We start from the raw sequence: 13,120 nt of genomic DNA on the forward strand, positions 1-13,120 counted from the left end.
CATTAGGCTATATTAAGGTTCAAGATGCCCCAGTGCCCTTTATCTAGATCTACCTCTGGATTTATTATGTACTGTAGGCTCAGCCTTTCACCAAGATCCATAAATATTTAATCACTTTACTCCCATTATTCATCCAGGAGTCCTCTCTCTTATTGTCAATCTGTGCATGTGAAAGATTTTAATACAAATGATAATGAAAACAAGTTTGCAACCCAATACATTAGCAGAATCTAAGTCATCAATAGGCATGATATATTTTTACATTTTAGACATGTTTGCATTTTCGTGGCTTTATATATATATATATATATATATATATATATATATATATATATTACACACACACACACACACACAGTGGGGATAATAAGCATTTGATCCACTGTTGATTTTGCAAGTTTTCCCACCTACAAAGAATAGAGCAGTCTGGAACTCTTATCGTAGGTACATTTCAAATATGAGAGACATAATCTAAAAAAAAAAAAATCAATAAATCCAGAAAATCACATTGTATGATTTTTGAATAATTAATTTGCATTTTATTGTCATGCATTGGCCCTTTTGGGGTCAGCTGTTATGATTCTGGACCTTTTTCTGAGTTCTGAGCGTCTGATTCTTTTATTCTCTGTGTATCTTCTCTTTGCCACATATTTAGTTCTGCTTTATTGTTTATTATTTGCTTTCACTGTTGGTCCCTTAGTTGCTTTAGTCTTAGTTTCATTCTGTTTATCACATTTATTATATTGTGCTTCAGTCACAGGATTTTGTTAATATTTATCTTGAGTGTTTCTTATCTGATTATGTTCCATTTGTTATTTAGTGCACTTTCTGTTTATCAGTTACTTTGTTTCATTAATTACATTACTCTGTAGTCATCTGGTTTGTTTATTCTCTGTTTGTCAGTAGTTTATTTTGGCTCCTCTCATTTGTGATTTCAGCTATGCTTTAATATTGGGTTTTGGTTTTCAGTTATCATGTTCATGTTCTGTTCCTGATACTGGTTATAGTTGCATTTTATTCTGTCCATGGTTTCTGTTTTTGCTTCATCTTCTTTGTTTGCCCCTGCACCAGCTCTTGTGTCTTCATCTGTCACTATGACTCTTTTTTGCTCTGTTTTCATCCTCTTCCACTCTTGCACCTGCTCACGTGTCTGTCTCTTTCATCACTCCACTGTTTTCCTGCCTTCACTATCTTGCCTATGCATATCTTTGTTCACTAGCCACGCCCCCTTCCAGAACTTTCACTGACACCTGCATCTTGTTTCACTAATTACACCATCAGTTATTTAAGCCTTCACAGTCTCACAGCTCACTGCCAGATTGTTGTCTTTGTACACTTTCCAGCCTTGTTCCTCACTTTGTTTTTTGCCTGCATGTATTTTGACTCTGCCTCATTTTTTACCTTGACTTTGCCTTGCCTTTGATAGCCCATTCATCATGTTTTTGACCTGTGCCTGTTTATTGTACCACGTCTCAGCCTCTTGCCTTTTTGCTACCTTTGCCTTGCTGCTGGACCTCCTGTGTACTGAACCCCTGCCTGTCATTAAACCATCTGAACTTTATCAGTCTAGTGAGCTTGTATTTGTGTCCATCTGGTTTGTGCCACGCCTGATATTTATTGCATGAAATACAGTAAGTATTTGATCACATACCAAAAAGCAAGAATTCTGGTTCTCACAGACCTGTTAATTTTTCTTTAAGAAGCCCTGCTATTCTGCACTCTTTACCTGCATTAATTGCACCTGTTTGAACTCATTACCTGTATAAAAAACACCTGTACACACAATCAATCACACTCCAACCTATCCACTATGGCCAAGACCAAAGAGTTGTCTAAGGACACCAGGGACAAAATTGCAGACCTGCGCAAGGCTGGAATGGGCAACAGGCAAGCAGCTTGGTGAGAAGACAACTGTTGGTGTAATTACTAGAAACTGGAAGAGACACAAGATGACTGTCAGTCTTCCTCGGTCTTGGGCTCCATGCAAGATCTCACGTTGTGGGGTAAGGATGATTCTGAGAAAGCACAGAACTACACAGGAGGACCTGGTCAATGACCTGAAAAGAGCTGGGACCACAGTCGCAAAGATTATATTAGTAACACACGGTGCCGTCATGGTTTAAAATCCTACAGGGCAGCAAGGTCCCCCTGCTCAAGCCAGCACATGTCCAGGCCCATTTGAAATTCATCAGTGACCATCTGGATGTTCCAGAGGAGGCATGGGAGAAGACCATGTGGAGAAAGATGAGACCAAAATAGAGCTTTTTGATATCATCTCCATTCGCCGTGTTTGGAAGAGAAGAAGGATGAGTACAACCCCAAGACCACCATTCCAACCGTGAAGCATGGGGGTGGAAACATTTTGCAGGTGCTTTTCTGCAAAGAGGACATGACGATTGCACCTTATTGAAGGGAGGATGGATGGGGTCATGTATCTTGAGATTTTGGCAAACAACCTCCTTCCCTCAGTAAGAACATTGAAGATGGGTCGTGCCTGGGTCTTCCAGCATGACAATGACCCAAACCACACAGCCAGGGCAACTAAGCAGTGGCTCCGTAAGAGGCATTTCAAGGTCCTGGAGTGGCCGAGCCAGTCTCCAGACCGTCACTCAATAGAAAGTCTTTGGAGGGAGCAGAAACTCAAAACCTGAAAGATCTGTATGGAGGAGTTGTCCAAAATCAATGCTGCAGTGTGCAAACTTGTTCAAGAACTACAGGAAACATCTGACCTCTGTGATTGCAAACAAAGGTTTCTGTACCGAATGTTAAGTTCTGTTTTTCTATTGTATCATATACCTATTCCATCCAATGAAAGGCAAATCAATTATTTAAAAATCATACAATGTGATTTTCAGAATTTTTTTTTTTTTTTTTTTTTTTTAGATTCTGTCTCTCACAGTTGAAGTGTACCTACAATAAAAATTACAGACCTCTCCATTCTTTGTCGGTGGGGAAACTTGCTAAATTGACAGTGGATCAAAATACTTATTTTCTCCACTGTATTTGTAATTGCACTGTTTGTTCCACTGTGTTTGTGCTGCGGGGTTTTGCATTGTCGTATTTGCATGCTGACCGTTTTTCTTTAGGGCACCGTCTATGAACTGTGCAGTGGGGAGAAAGTAGGGATGGAGGTTGAACTCTGGATGGTCCGCCGCCTCAACGCTGTAATATTCCACATCAAGATCACTGTAGAACTGCCGGCCCGTGTTGATCCGGTGTCGGCCTGCTGCAGCGTTCACGATGTGAGTTACGCCCAGAGACGAGAGTATGGCTTTGTCACAAGCTACAGCCCTGCAGACACACACACCGTACACAAACTGACTCATTATGATAACTCACTGCAACATCTCAAGCTGCTGGTTTTATACTCACTCATTTCCGATGTACAGGTTTGGCCACACTTGATCAACGGGTTCCACTGGCTTCCTGTTGAGCCAGATCATTTGCCTCAAGTCCGTCAGTGATGGTGTTTCCAACTGTGAGGTTAAGTGACCACTGCGGTAATAAAGATGTGTGTGCATATCAGTATGTATGTTAGGTGATTAATGTGCACGGCCGTGTGTCTTTACACTCTTTCAGCCTGTCTCTGTCTCCTCCTCTCCCTCTCCAGGCTCATGTCCAGGCTCCGGAGCTGCTGCAGGAAGCCCGGATTGGGGCAGATGTCTCTGTGTACCCTAACGGCAGCCACTGCCTCCTGCAACTGCAGTCCCTCACATATCATCAGGAAGGCGAGGACCAATGTAGCTGAGCGGCTCACACCCATCAGGCAGTGGACAAAGACGCGTCCTAGGAGAAGACACATCACTGTTATTTTTAAGTCCCAACCATTATGTATAAAGTAAGCGGGATATGATGTCACACTTGAGTGTGTGTGTGTTGGGGTGGGGATGGACTGATTGTCTGCCTGGATGGTTGCTGAAGCTTCACACCGGCCCTACGTGGAGTTGCATAATGCGGCGTATCAATGACGCTGCGGCAATACGCTGAGGGACGCAAAGGGGTCCACAAAATGGATGCAAGAAATTAAACGTTTAATTTTTTTCGTGGACATTCGGTGCAACACTCCGTAACTGTATGCAAGTCTATGCAACTGTGCTACTGTACACCAAGCCTCCGCAATTGTACGCTACCCTACACCAGTCCGGCAAAAAATCCTTTTAGGTTTTTTTTTATCAGTACATGCCTGCATTGTTAGAATTTATTCATCACACTGGACTCTGGACCTTTCCATGTAGTGGTAAATTCTACGATGCCTAAAACATACAAGGTGTTGGGAAGGTGTCGTAGCACGGACCCACAACAGGGGGCGCAAATGAACGGACAATGAGTAAGCCAAAAGGTAACAATTTAATGTTGTGACAACACACAACTAAACACACAAAATTTGTAAAGCCAATTAACACCAGGTGACGTGTGGGCAGGCTCGAAGATAGAAGACCCCGACGAGAGAGAAGCCGCGTCCCACACGGCCTCCACCACCAACGGTCTGAAGAACACCGGAGCCGCCAAGTCCCGTATCCCCAGGTGACCTCTGTCTTCGGCTGTCGACCCTGGTACTGCTGGCAGAAAGCAGAGACAAGATGAATGAGTGTAAGTCCGTACACTCAGTGGTCCACGGTCTGTACACAGTTAGGAGGGGGAACCTCCACCTCCAAATCACACACTCGTGCAGCTCTTGATTAACCACTTATCTGTTCAGAGAGTGAGGCGCAGTCGTCGTAGTCACGCCAAACGCCAAAATCCCAGATAAGGCAACGACCACAGGACAATGGCTGCAAATGAGATCTAGATTAGTACACAACGTGTCAGTCAGCAGAGAAATTACCTCTTGGTAGTCGATTTCTCGGCGGGGAGGTGGAGTTGCAGTCCGGCTTAAGTAGTGGTGTAGATGAGTGACAGCTGGTGTGATGAGTGACAGCTGTCACTTCCTCTGGGTCTGGCGCCCTCTCGTGCTTGGAGCCCGCACTCCAAGCAGGGCGCCCTCTGGTGGTAGTGGGCCAGCAGTACCTCCTCTTCAGCGGCCCACATAACACAAGGGACATTAAGATACTGTAATTACAATAAGGTTGAGGGCCAACGGTCAGCAGGAGTTTCATGTTAATCAAACACTAGTTTGCAGGCGAAGATGATATTTTAAGTCTGCTCAGAAATGAAAACCTGTACTGACTGATGGCCATCTATACATGATTGTATACAGAGAACTGTTGCCTCAGTCGCACACACATTTATAATTTCAGACAAATCAAAGTATGGCTGAATTACAATTTCAGACAAATCAAAGTATGGCTGAATTACCTCCCATGCCCAACGCTGCTCTGATGTATCGTGCTGTTGGGTAAAAAAATGGGCTAAGGATAAAATCTATTGCATCATCAGCCTCGACTCCATAGTAATCCACTGACATGTCTCTGTAGAAGCGAGGGCCAGTCTTGACATAGAAACAGGGTCCTGGACTGGGGTTGGGAGGTCCGTGAGCAGCATTTACAATGTGAGTTATGCCCAAACTGTGGAGAATGCCTTTATCACGAGCTGCCACCCTGAAATACACAAATTAAATTCCCCAGTGAATGATGCAAAACGGCACAGGCACATGTACGGGGTATTTTGTGTGAACCTACTCGTTGCCGATGTAAAGGTTAGGCCAAACTTGATTGACGTGCCCAGTGGGCCGTCTGTCTGCCAGCAGGAACTGCTGCAGCTCAGAGACAGAAGGGGGCTCATATGGCGGGTTCCTGAGAGACATTCTGATGCACACAAAGCCGAGACATTTACTTCATTTTCTCTATGTTTAAATGTTAAAGTAGTCATATTATACACCTTTGCAGCATGGTTATAGAGGTCATCAGGTGTTTTTAAAATAAATATTAAATTTTGTTTATTCACGGTTTTAGAGTATCACAGAATCCTTTACGAGCTGGGGAGGGAGGCCTGAGAATGGCTCAGCTTCATGCTAACTTTAACATTGAAAATGCTGTAGACATGCTAACGCGTTAGCATTGGTCCTGTTTTTAAGTTATAAAAATACATCTATCAACTGTTTCAGAAGACCATAACAGGTTGGTTTAACATAAAAAAGGTAAATATTACTCACAGACATATGCTCTTTGGGGTTTTAGCGGGGAAAAATTAAGATAAAGTGAAATAAAACAAAGAACCCACGAAGCAGCAGATTGAAGATCGAAGCACTGCTTCATTGGTTCAAGGTTCAAAGCAAAGCCGTGCTGCAGAAATGGTTGATTATACAGACCCGCTGCGGGGTCTGTAATCAATGTAGAGAAATGATCTTTTTTCTGACAAACACCCCCAAAAACAATGGCCACTCTGAAGGGAATAAGGGAATCGTTAAGCAAAAAGGCTATTAATGCCAATGGATCGAATCACTTCTTAAGGATATCCGATAAGAACCCTAACAGCAACATGCTTTTTTTTTTATTTTTATAAAACTCACATTAAAGACTCATGATTATCTTAGTTAAACACCTAAATACATATTTTGATTGAACTCACCTCCATAACGATGACTTGTTTGCAGCATTGCTCTTTGCTCAGCATTGCTCAGCATTGTCCACTCTACCACCCACAAATGCTTGTTTACACTGACAAAGAAATTTCGGCCTCCCCAGCAAGAACGCGATTACGCGCGAGATTTGACACCATAAAGGTGTCAATAGAAAATGGCCTTTAGCCACTGAGGTGATGCATTGTCCAAAAAGTTTTTTTTATTGTTGTTGTTCTCTAACAAATGACTTGTTTCAGTGTCTGTAGCTTTAAATGAAAAGAGACTGCTCCAGGCCACAACCCCTCTCCTTTCACAAAAGGGACATCTCCTTTCCTATGTGCTAAATGTCAGTTAGGAACCTACTGTAACCTTACTATTGTATGTACTAGAAGTAAGCAAGCTAGTGGTAGGGATACAATTTGGATGTTATTACCACTATTTTACTTGCCCTGGATGCTTACAGATGACACATATGCGTTTGCCCACTTATGGTGCAAACATTTTTATTTTTATAATTTGTTTGCACACTATGGATGTAGTCGATCATCCAGATACCTTTCGATTACTACAAAATGCATACTCTGTATTCAGATGCATACCCTACTGATTGTGAAGTACTGCTTTTTGCCGACAATATAATAAAGTAGTATGGGTATTTGGATGTAGCCTTTGTTTCTCCCACAATATGGGCGTTTCTCACACAACACAATCCAGTTGAGTGGGTGTGTCTCACGGAGCAGGAGGAGTTCAGATGTGGACTTGTATGACATATGTGACAAAAGTCTAAAACAAGCCAATTTAGGCCAGTTTCCTTATAGTATGAGGATTTACACACATGCAGTCATAGAATATCAGGGATTTTGGAGATATACTGTATATATTTATATTCACAGTTTTAGAGTATCCCAGAATCCTTTGCGCGCTGGGGAGGGAGGCTTGAGAATGGCTCAGCGTCATGCTAACTTTAACATTGAAAATGCCATAGACATGCTAATGCGTTAGCATTGGTCCCATTTTTAAGTTATAAAATACAATGCGTTAGCATTGGTCCCATTTTTAAGTTATAAAATACATCTATCAACTGTTTCAGAAGACCATAACAGGTCAGTTTAACATAAAAAATGTAAATATTACTCACAGACATATGCTCTTTAGGGTTTTAGCGGGAAAAAATTAACATAAAGCAAAATAAAACAAAGAACCAAGAAGCAGCAGATTGAAGATCGAAGCACTGCTTCACTGGTTCAAGGTTCAAAGCAAAGCCACGCTGCAGAAACGCTTAATTACAGACCCTGCAGGGGGTCTGTAATTAAGCATAAAGAAATGATCATTTTCCTGACAAACACCCCCAAAAACAACGGCCACTCTGAAGGACCGATAAGGGAATCGTTAAGCAAAAAGGCTGTTGATGTCGATGGATCGAATCATTTCTTAACGATACCTGAAAGAACTGGTTCTCGACACACAACACTAACAGCAACACGCTTTTTCTTTTTTTTTTTCAATAAAACTCACATTAAAGAGTCACGATTAGCTTAGTTAAACACCTAAATACATATTTTGGTTGAATTAACCTCCATAACAACGCAATGTTGTAAACAAGTTGCTGCAAACGCTTGTTTACACTGACAACGAAATCTCGGCCTCCCCAGCGAGAACGTGATTATGCGCGAGATTTGACACCGTAAAGGCGTCTATGTAAACACGAAACCTCAAATGCGCAGCTTTAAAAAGCAGCTCAAACAGATTTTGCACAATATGACCCCTTTAAAATATTACCTTATGATCTTGATGCCTCTTTTAACAGTATACTTTCATTAAATGTTATATTATGAGAAAGCAACATGAACACATTGGATATTCACCAGTTGACTGAGCAAACAGACTGAGTGAGCAAACAGATTTGAATTTACCTTCTTTAAAGGAGGTTGGAGCTCTTCTGCTGCTGTGTTTACTGTTATTCCAAGATAAAACTTCACAGCTACACACTAACACCTGCTGCCCGTTGCCTTTTATAACTGTAATCATACACTGGCTGCTTAAAAAAAAATAAAAAATCATCCTGCTGCACACTACTGTCAATCAGAGCTCTTTCAACTCATCTGAGCTGTTTTGAATGCAGGAACGCAGCTTTATCCTGCAAAGTCTAATGCACCTGCTTATTTTCCATAATGACTGATAGTTACGTAACGTATCCCGCCACAGTATGGTTCAATGCTGTCAGCCAGAGGCTGAATAATCTCTGCTGCTCTGCTCCCTTAACAGAGACGATTAACATTTAGCAGTGGCATATTTACTTCAGCTGCAGCTGTCACATTGATAAGGTTGTGCCAATTAGAAGGTTATGCTCATTAAAAGAACCTGTATTAGGCATAAAAATAAGAAAAGGAAAATGACAATGCCATGGTGGACTGTAAGGGAACAGTTTCACGGTCTGCTTCAGATTATTTCGATACATGGTGATAGGAAATCTTTGGGTTACAATCCATTTTATACTGAAATTTTTCTTCATTATTTTCTGTATTTGCTGCGATCTTTGCGGAATCAGTAGATACCCTGACTGCATCACTTAAGAAGCTGAGTTAGGAGGCAGGAGTGTCTGGGTTTGTGACTGTCCTGGATTGAGTTTAAGATCCAGGCTTTCAATGACTTTGTGGAATCAGCCATCAGAAGTGTATCTGTATGTGGCGAACGTGTAAAAACTTAGAGACATTCATTTATCTCAGCAGCAGTGACTAGTGTCTGGGTTCTTGGACTTTGATATCAAGAGATGCCTGGAAAGATCTTATAGAGTCATGAGGTGACTGGACAGAGCTGTTTGGTGATGTTGATATCTTTGCAGAATGAAGGATCAAGTCTTTAAGGTCCTAGTGCTTCCTGTCTTATCATATGATTGTGAGACTTTGACGCTAACTCATGATGTGGGGTGACAACCGGATGTCTTTATAGGTCTCTTCAGAGCATCCTTGGGTACTGATGGAATGAACGGGACGGTTCCTTCGGGAGACTAAGATGACGAATATCAATTGCATTATTAGTGAGCGTCAGCTTCGACATATTAGGTACGTTGCGTGTTTCTCTGTTTATGAGCTAGCATGAAGGAGTCTCAGTATTGAATGGCGAAGGCCAAGGAGACGCCCACTGTTCACCTGGCTATGGCAGATACACGGTTACTTTTTAGATGCGGTAACCGGTTGTCTGCCTGGGTGGTTGGCATCCGGGACCCATTGTGGTTCCGTTGTGTGATGGATATGTTAATGTGGCATTAACACATGATCCCGCACCTAATCTGCTGCGATATAATGGAGATAAAATCTTGCTTTTAATCACATTTTTATCCTGACCATCTTCAGTCAGTATCTAATGTTATTGCAGATCATTGTACTTTAGTTGCAATGCAATGCATTGCACTTTTCTCTTTTGAGAGTTGTAATCGTTCTTGGAATGAAAGAGTTCTTGCAAGATGGGTTACGGTAAAAAAAAAAAAAAAAGAAGCCATACTTAATAATAATACTATGAGATAAAATGTATAATTCTTTATCATTCACTCACTCATCTTCAACTGCTTATCCGGGATCAGGTCACGGGGGCAACAGCTCTAGCAGGGGACCCCAGACTTCCCTTTCCCGGGCCAAATATTTTATATAAAATATTTTGGCTTACCAAGATAAACTTTAGTAGTCTTGGCTTGGCATACTGAAAATGGCATACTAAAAAGAAAAATCCTGTGTTTATTAAATGAGATGTGTTGCTTAATTGAGCAAATAATAATGCAGATTTTATTCTGATGCACAGTGCTATTCACAAGATTTAGACACTTTAGTATTTTGATTCCGAAATGCAGTCTTTGATGTGTTCTTTTTTCAATGGATGATGATCAAAAACGAAGTTACAAACTTCAGATCCAGTAGAGGTCAGTATTGGGATTTTGCACAGGTTCCCGGATTCCCTACTGAAACTTCATCTGTACATGACGAAAACATGTGGCGCTCCTGGTGTTCCTAAGCAATTTTCCAGCCAAGTACGAATCAAGCCCTACTCTGCTTAAGATCCAATGAGCTGCACAGAACACTGTGGGTGTACAATTTTAAAAATAAATACAACCCCAATTCCATTGAAGTTGGGACGTTGTGTAAAATGTAAATAAAAACAGAATACAATGATTTGCAAATCCTCTTCAACCTATACGTTTGAATACACCACAAAGACAAGATATTTAATGTTCAAACTGATAAACTTTATTGTTTTTGTGTAAATATTTGCTCATTTTGAAATGGATGCTTGTAACACATTTCAAAAAATCTGGGACAGGGGCAACAAAAGACTGGGAAAGTTGATGACTGCTCAAAGAACACCTGTTTGGAACATTCCACAGGTGAACAGGTTAATTGAAAACAGGTGAGTGTCATGACTGGGTATAAAAGGAGCATCCCCAAAAGGCTCAGCCGTTCACAAGCAAAGATGGGCAAAGTTCCGCCACTTTGTGAACAACCGCGTGAAAATATAGTCCAACAGTTTAAGAATAATGTTTCTCAACGTTCAATTGCAAGGAATTTAGGGATTCCATCATCTACAGTCCATAATATAATCAGAAGATTCAGAGAATCTGGAGAACTTTCTACATGTAAGCGGCAAGTACGAAAACCAACATCGAATCCCCGTGACCTTCGATCTCTCAGGCAGCACTGCATTAAAAACTGACATCATAGTATGAACACTTCAGTTAACACAGTTCATCGCTACATCTACAAGTGCAAATAAAACTCTACCATGCAAAGTGAAAGCCATACATCAACAACATCCAGAAACACTGCTGCCTTCTCTGGGCCTGAGCTCATTTGAAATGGACAGACGCAAAGTGGAAAAGTGTGCTGTGGTCTGATGAGTCCACATTTCAAATTGTTTTTGGAAATCATGGACGTCGTGTCCTTCAGACAAAAGAGGAAAAAGACCATCCAGATTGTTACCGGTGCAAAGTTCAAAAGCCAGCATCTGTGATGGCACCATCAATGCTGAAAGGTACATCCAGAGTTTGGTGCAACACATGCTGCCATCCAAGCAACGTCTTTTTCAGGGATGTCCCTGCTTTTTTCAGCAAGACAATGCCAAGCCACATTCTACACGTGGTGTGGTGGCTTTGTACAACCCCAATTCCAATGAAGTTGGGAGGTTGTGTTAAATGTAAATGAAAACAGAATACAATGACTTGCAAATCTTCTCCAACCTATATTCAACGCTTATTGAGTGTTGTTAGAAGGAAAGGTGATGTAACACAGTGGTAAATATACCACTGTTCCAACATTTTTGAAACGTGTTGCAGGCATCCATTTCAAAATGAGCAAATATTTACACAAAAACAATAACGTTTATCAGTTTGAACATTAAATATCTTGTCTTTGTGGTGTATTCAACTGAATATAGGTGGAAGAGGATTTGCAAATCAGTGTACCGGTATTCTGTTTTTATTTACATTTTACACAATGTGCCGACTTCATTGGAATTGGGGTTGTCTATATACGAGGTCTATTAGAAAAGTATCCAACCTTATTTTTTAAAAAAACATATGGATTTGAATCACGTGTGCTTGCGTGAGCCAACCTTGAACCTTCATGTGCATGCGTGATTCTTTTCACGCCTGTCGGTTGCGTCATTCGCCTGTGAGCAGGCTTTGAGTGAGGAGTGGTCCACCCCCCTCGGCGGATTTTCATTGTCAGGGAAATGGCTGAGAGACTGCTGCTTTGCTTGATCAAATTTTTTTTAGAAACTGTGAGGCACATCCATGTGGACACCATTCGAGAAATTCAGGTGGTTTTTGGTGAAAATTTTATGGGCTTCAAAGACATTAAGGGATGTTACTGTCTCTTTAAGGATGCCCTCAGCAGCTGTGGGGCGCGCCGTGCTCCAGCTGCCATTGACAGGCTGAACAACCATTTCATTTCTAAACGGATGGCTCTGTGGATCCGTGACCATCGTGTGCACTTTCTCTGGTTATCACAAGAGCTGGACATCAACTATTTTCCTGCAGATTTCACTTTTAACAAGAGATTTTGTCATGGAAAGCCGAGCGGATGCTTCGCGCATCATGATGGATTCGCTGCTGGACCGACACAAAACCACCTCCATTTTGGTCTCACAGGACGGCTTTGAGATGGCGTTCAGACAGCTGTCGGTGGTTTTTCAGTCGAGTGATTATCCAAGAAATTGTGGATGTGCCTGGACATGCCAGAACATGTTCTGTGACGCTTCATCACGGCGTTGCTTTACGCGTCGCGTCTCAATTTGCCAAAAAACTGCTGATGTCCACGTCTTTTCACAATTCCTGTGCTAGTCCAGATGACGTCCCGGATAAAACACAGCGTCCAGTTTGAAATGAACGGCACATTCCACTGTTACGAGGAGTTTTTGTCATGGAAAGGAGCGGACGCTTCGCACGACAAGCGAGACAAAGAACACCTCCGTTTCAGAGTGCCAGAAGGACAAGCTGGGACATGCCTTTCAAGGCTTACCAGCCATTTCCCTGACAATGAAAATCCGCCAAGGGGGTGGACCACTCCTCACTCAAAGCCTGCTCACAGGGGAATGACGCAACCGACAGGCGTGAAAAAAATCACGCATGCGCAT

The 13,120-nt window shown here is 41.9% G+C and overlaps 1 protein-coding gene across 1 annotated transcript in view; it reads right to left on the reverse strand.

The window, feature by feature from the left end:
• Positions 1-8,687, reverse strand: part of LOC117523310 (inactive dual specificity phosphatase 27-like) — a 10,189-nt gene extending 1,502 nt beyond the window's left edge. The window contains exons 1-6 of the mRNA XM_034184797.1: positions 8,413-8,687; positions 5,619-5,744; positions 5,296-5,537; positions 3,570-3,786; positions 3,373-3,495; positions 3,074-3,291 (exon numbers count right to left, since the gene is read on the reverse strand). Coding sequence (XP_034040688.1) covers positions 3,074-3,291; positions 3,373-3,495; positions 3,570-3,786; positions 5,296-5,537; positions 5,619-5,743 — 925 coding nt within the window. The 5' untranslated portion in view covers position 5,744; positions 8,413-8,687. The remainder of the gene's footprint in view (positions 1-3,073; positions 3,292-3,372; positions 3,496-3,569; positions 3,787-5,295; positions 5,538-5,618; positions 5,745-8,412) is intronic.
• Between the last annotated feature and the right edge of the window lie 4,433 nt (positions 8,688-13,120).

This window comes from Thalassophryne amazonica, chromosome 13 (assembly GCF_902500255.1).
Source record: "Thalassophryne amazonica chromosome 13, fThaAma1.1, whole genome shotgun sequence".
Classification (NCBI taxonomy): domain Eukaryota; kingdom Metazoa; phylum Chordata; class Actinopteri; order Batrachoidiformes; family Batrachoididae; genus Thalassophryne; species Thalassophryne amazonica.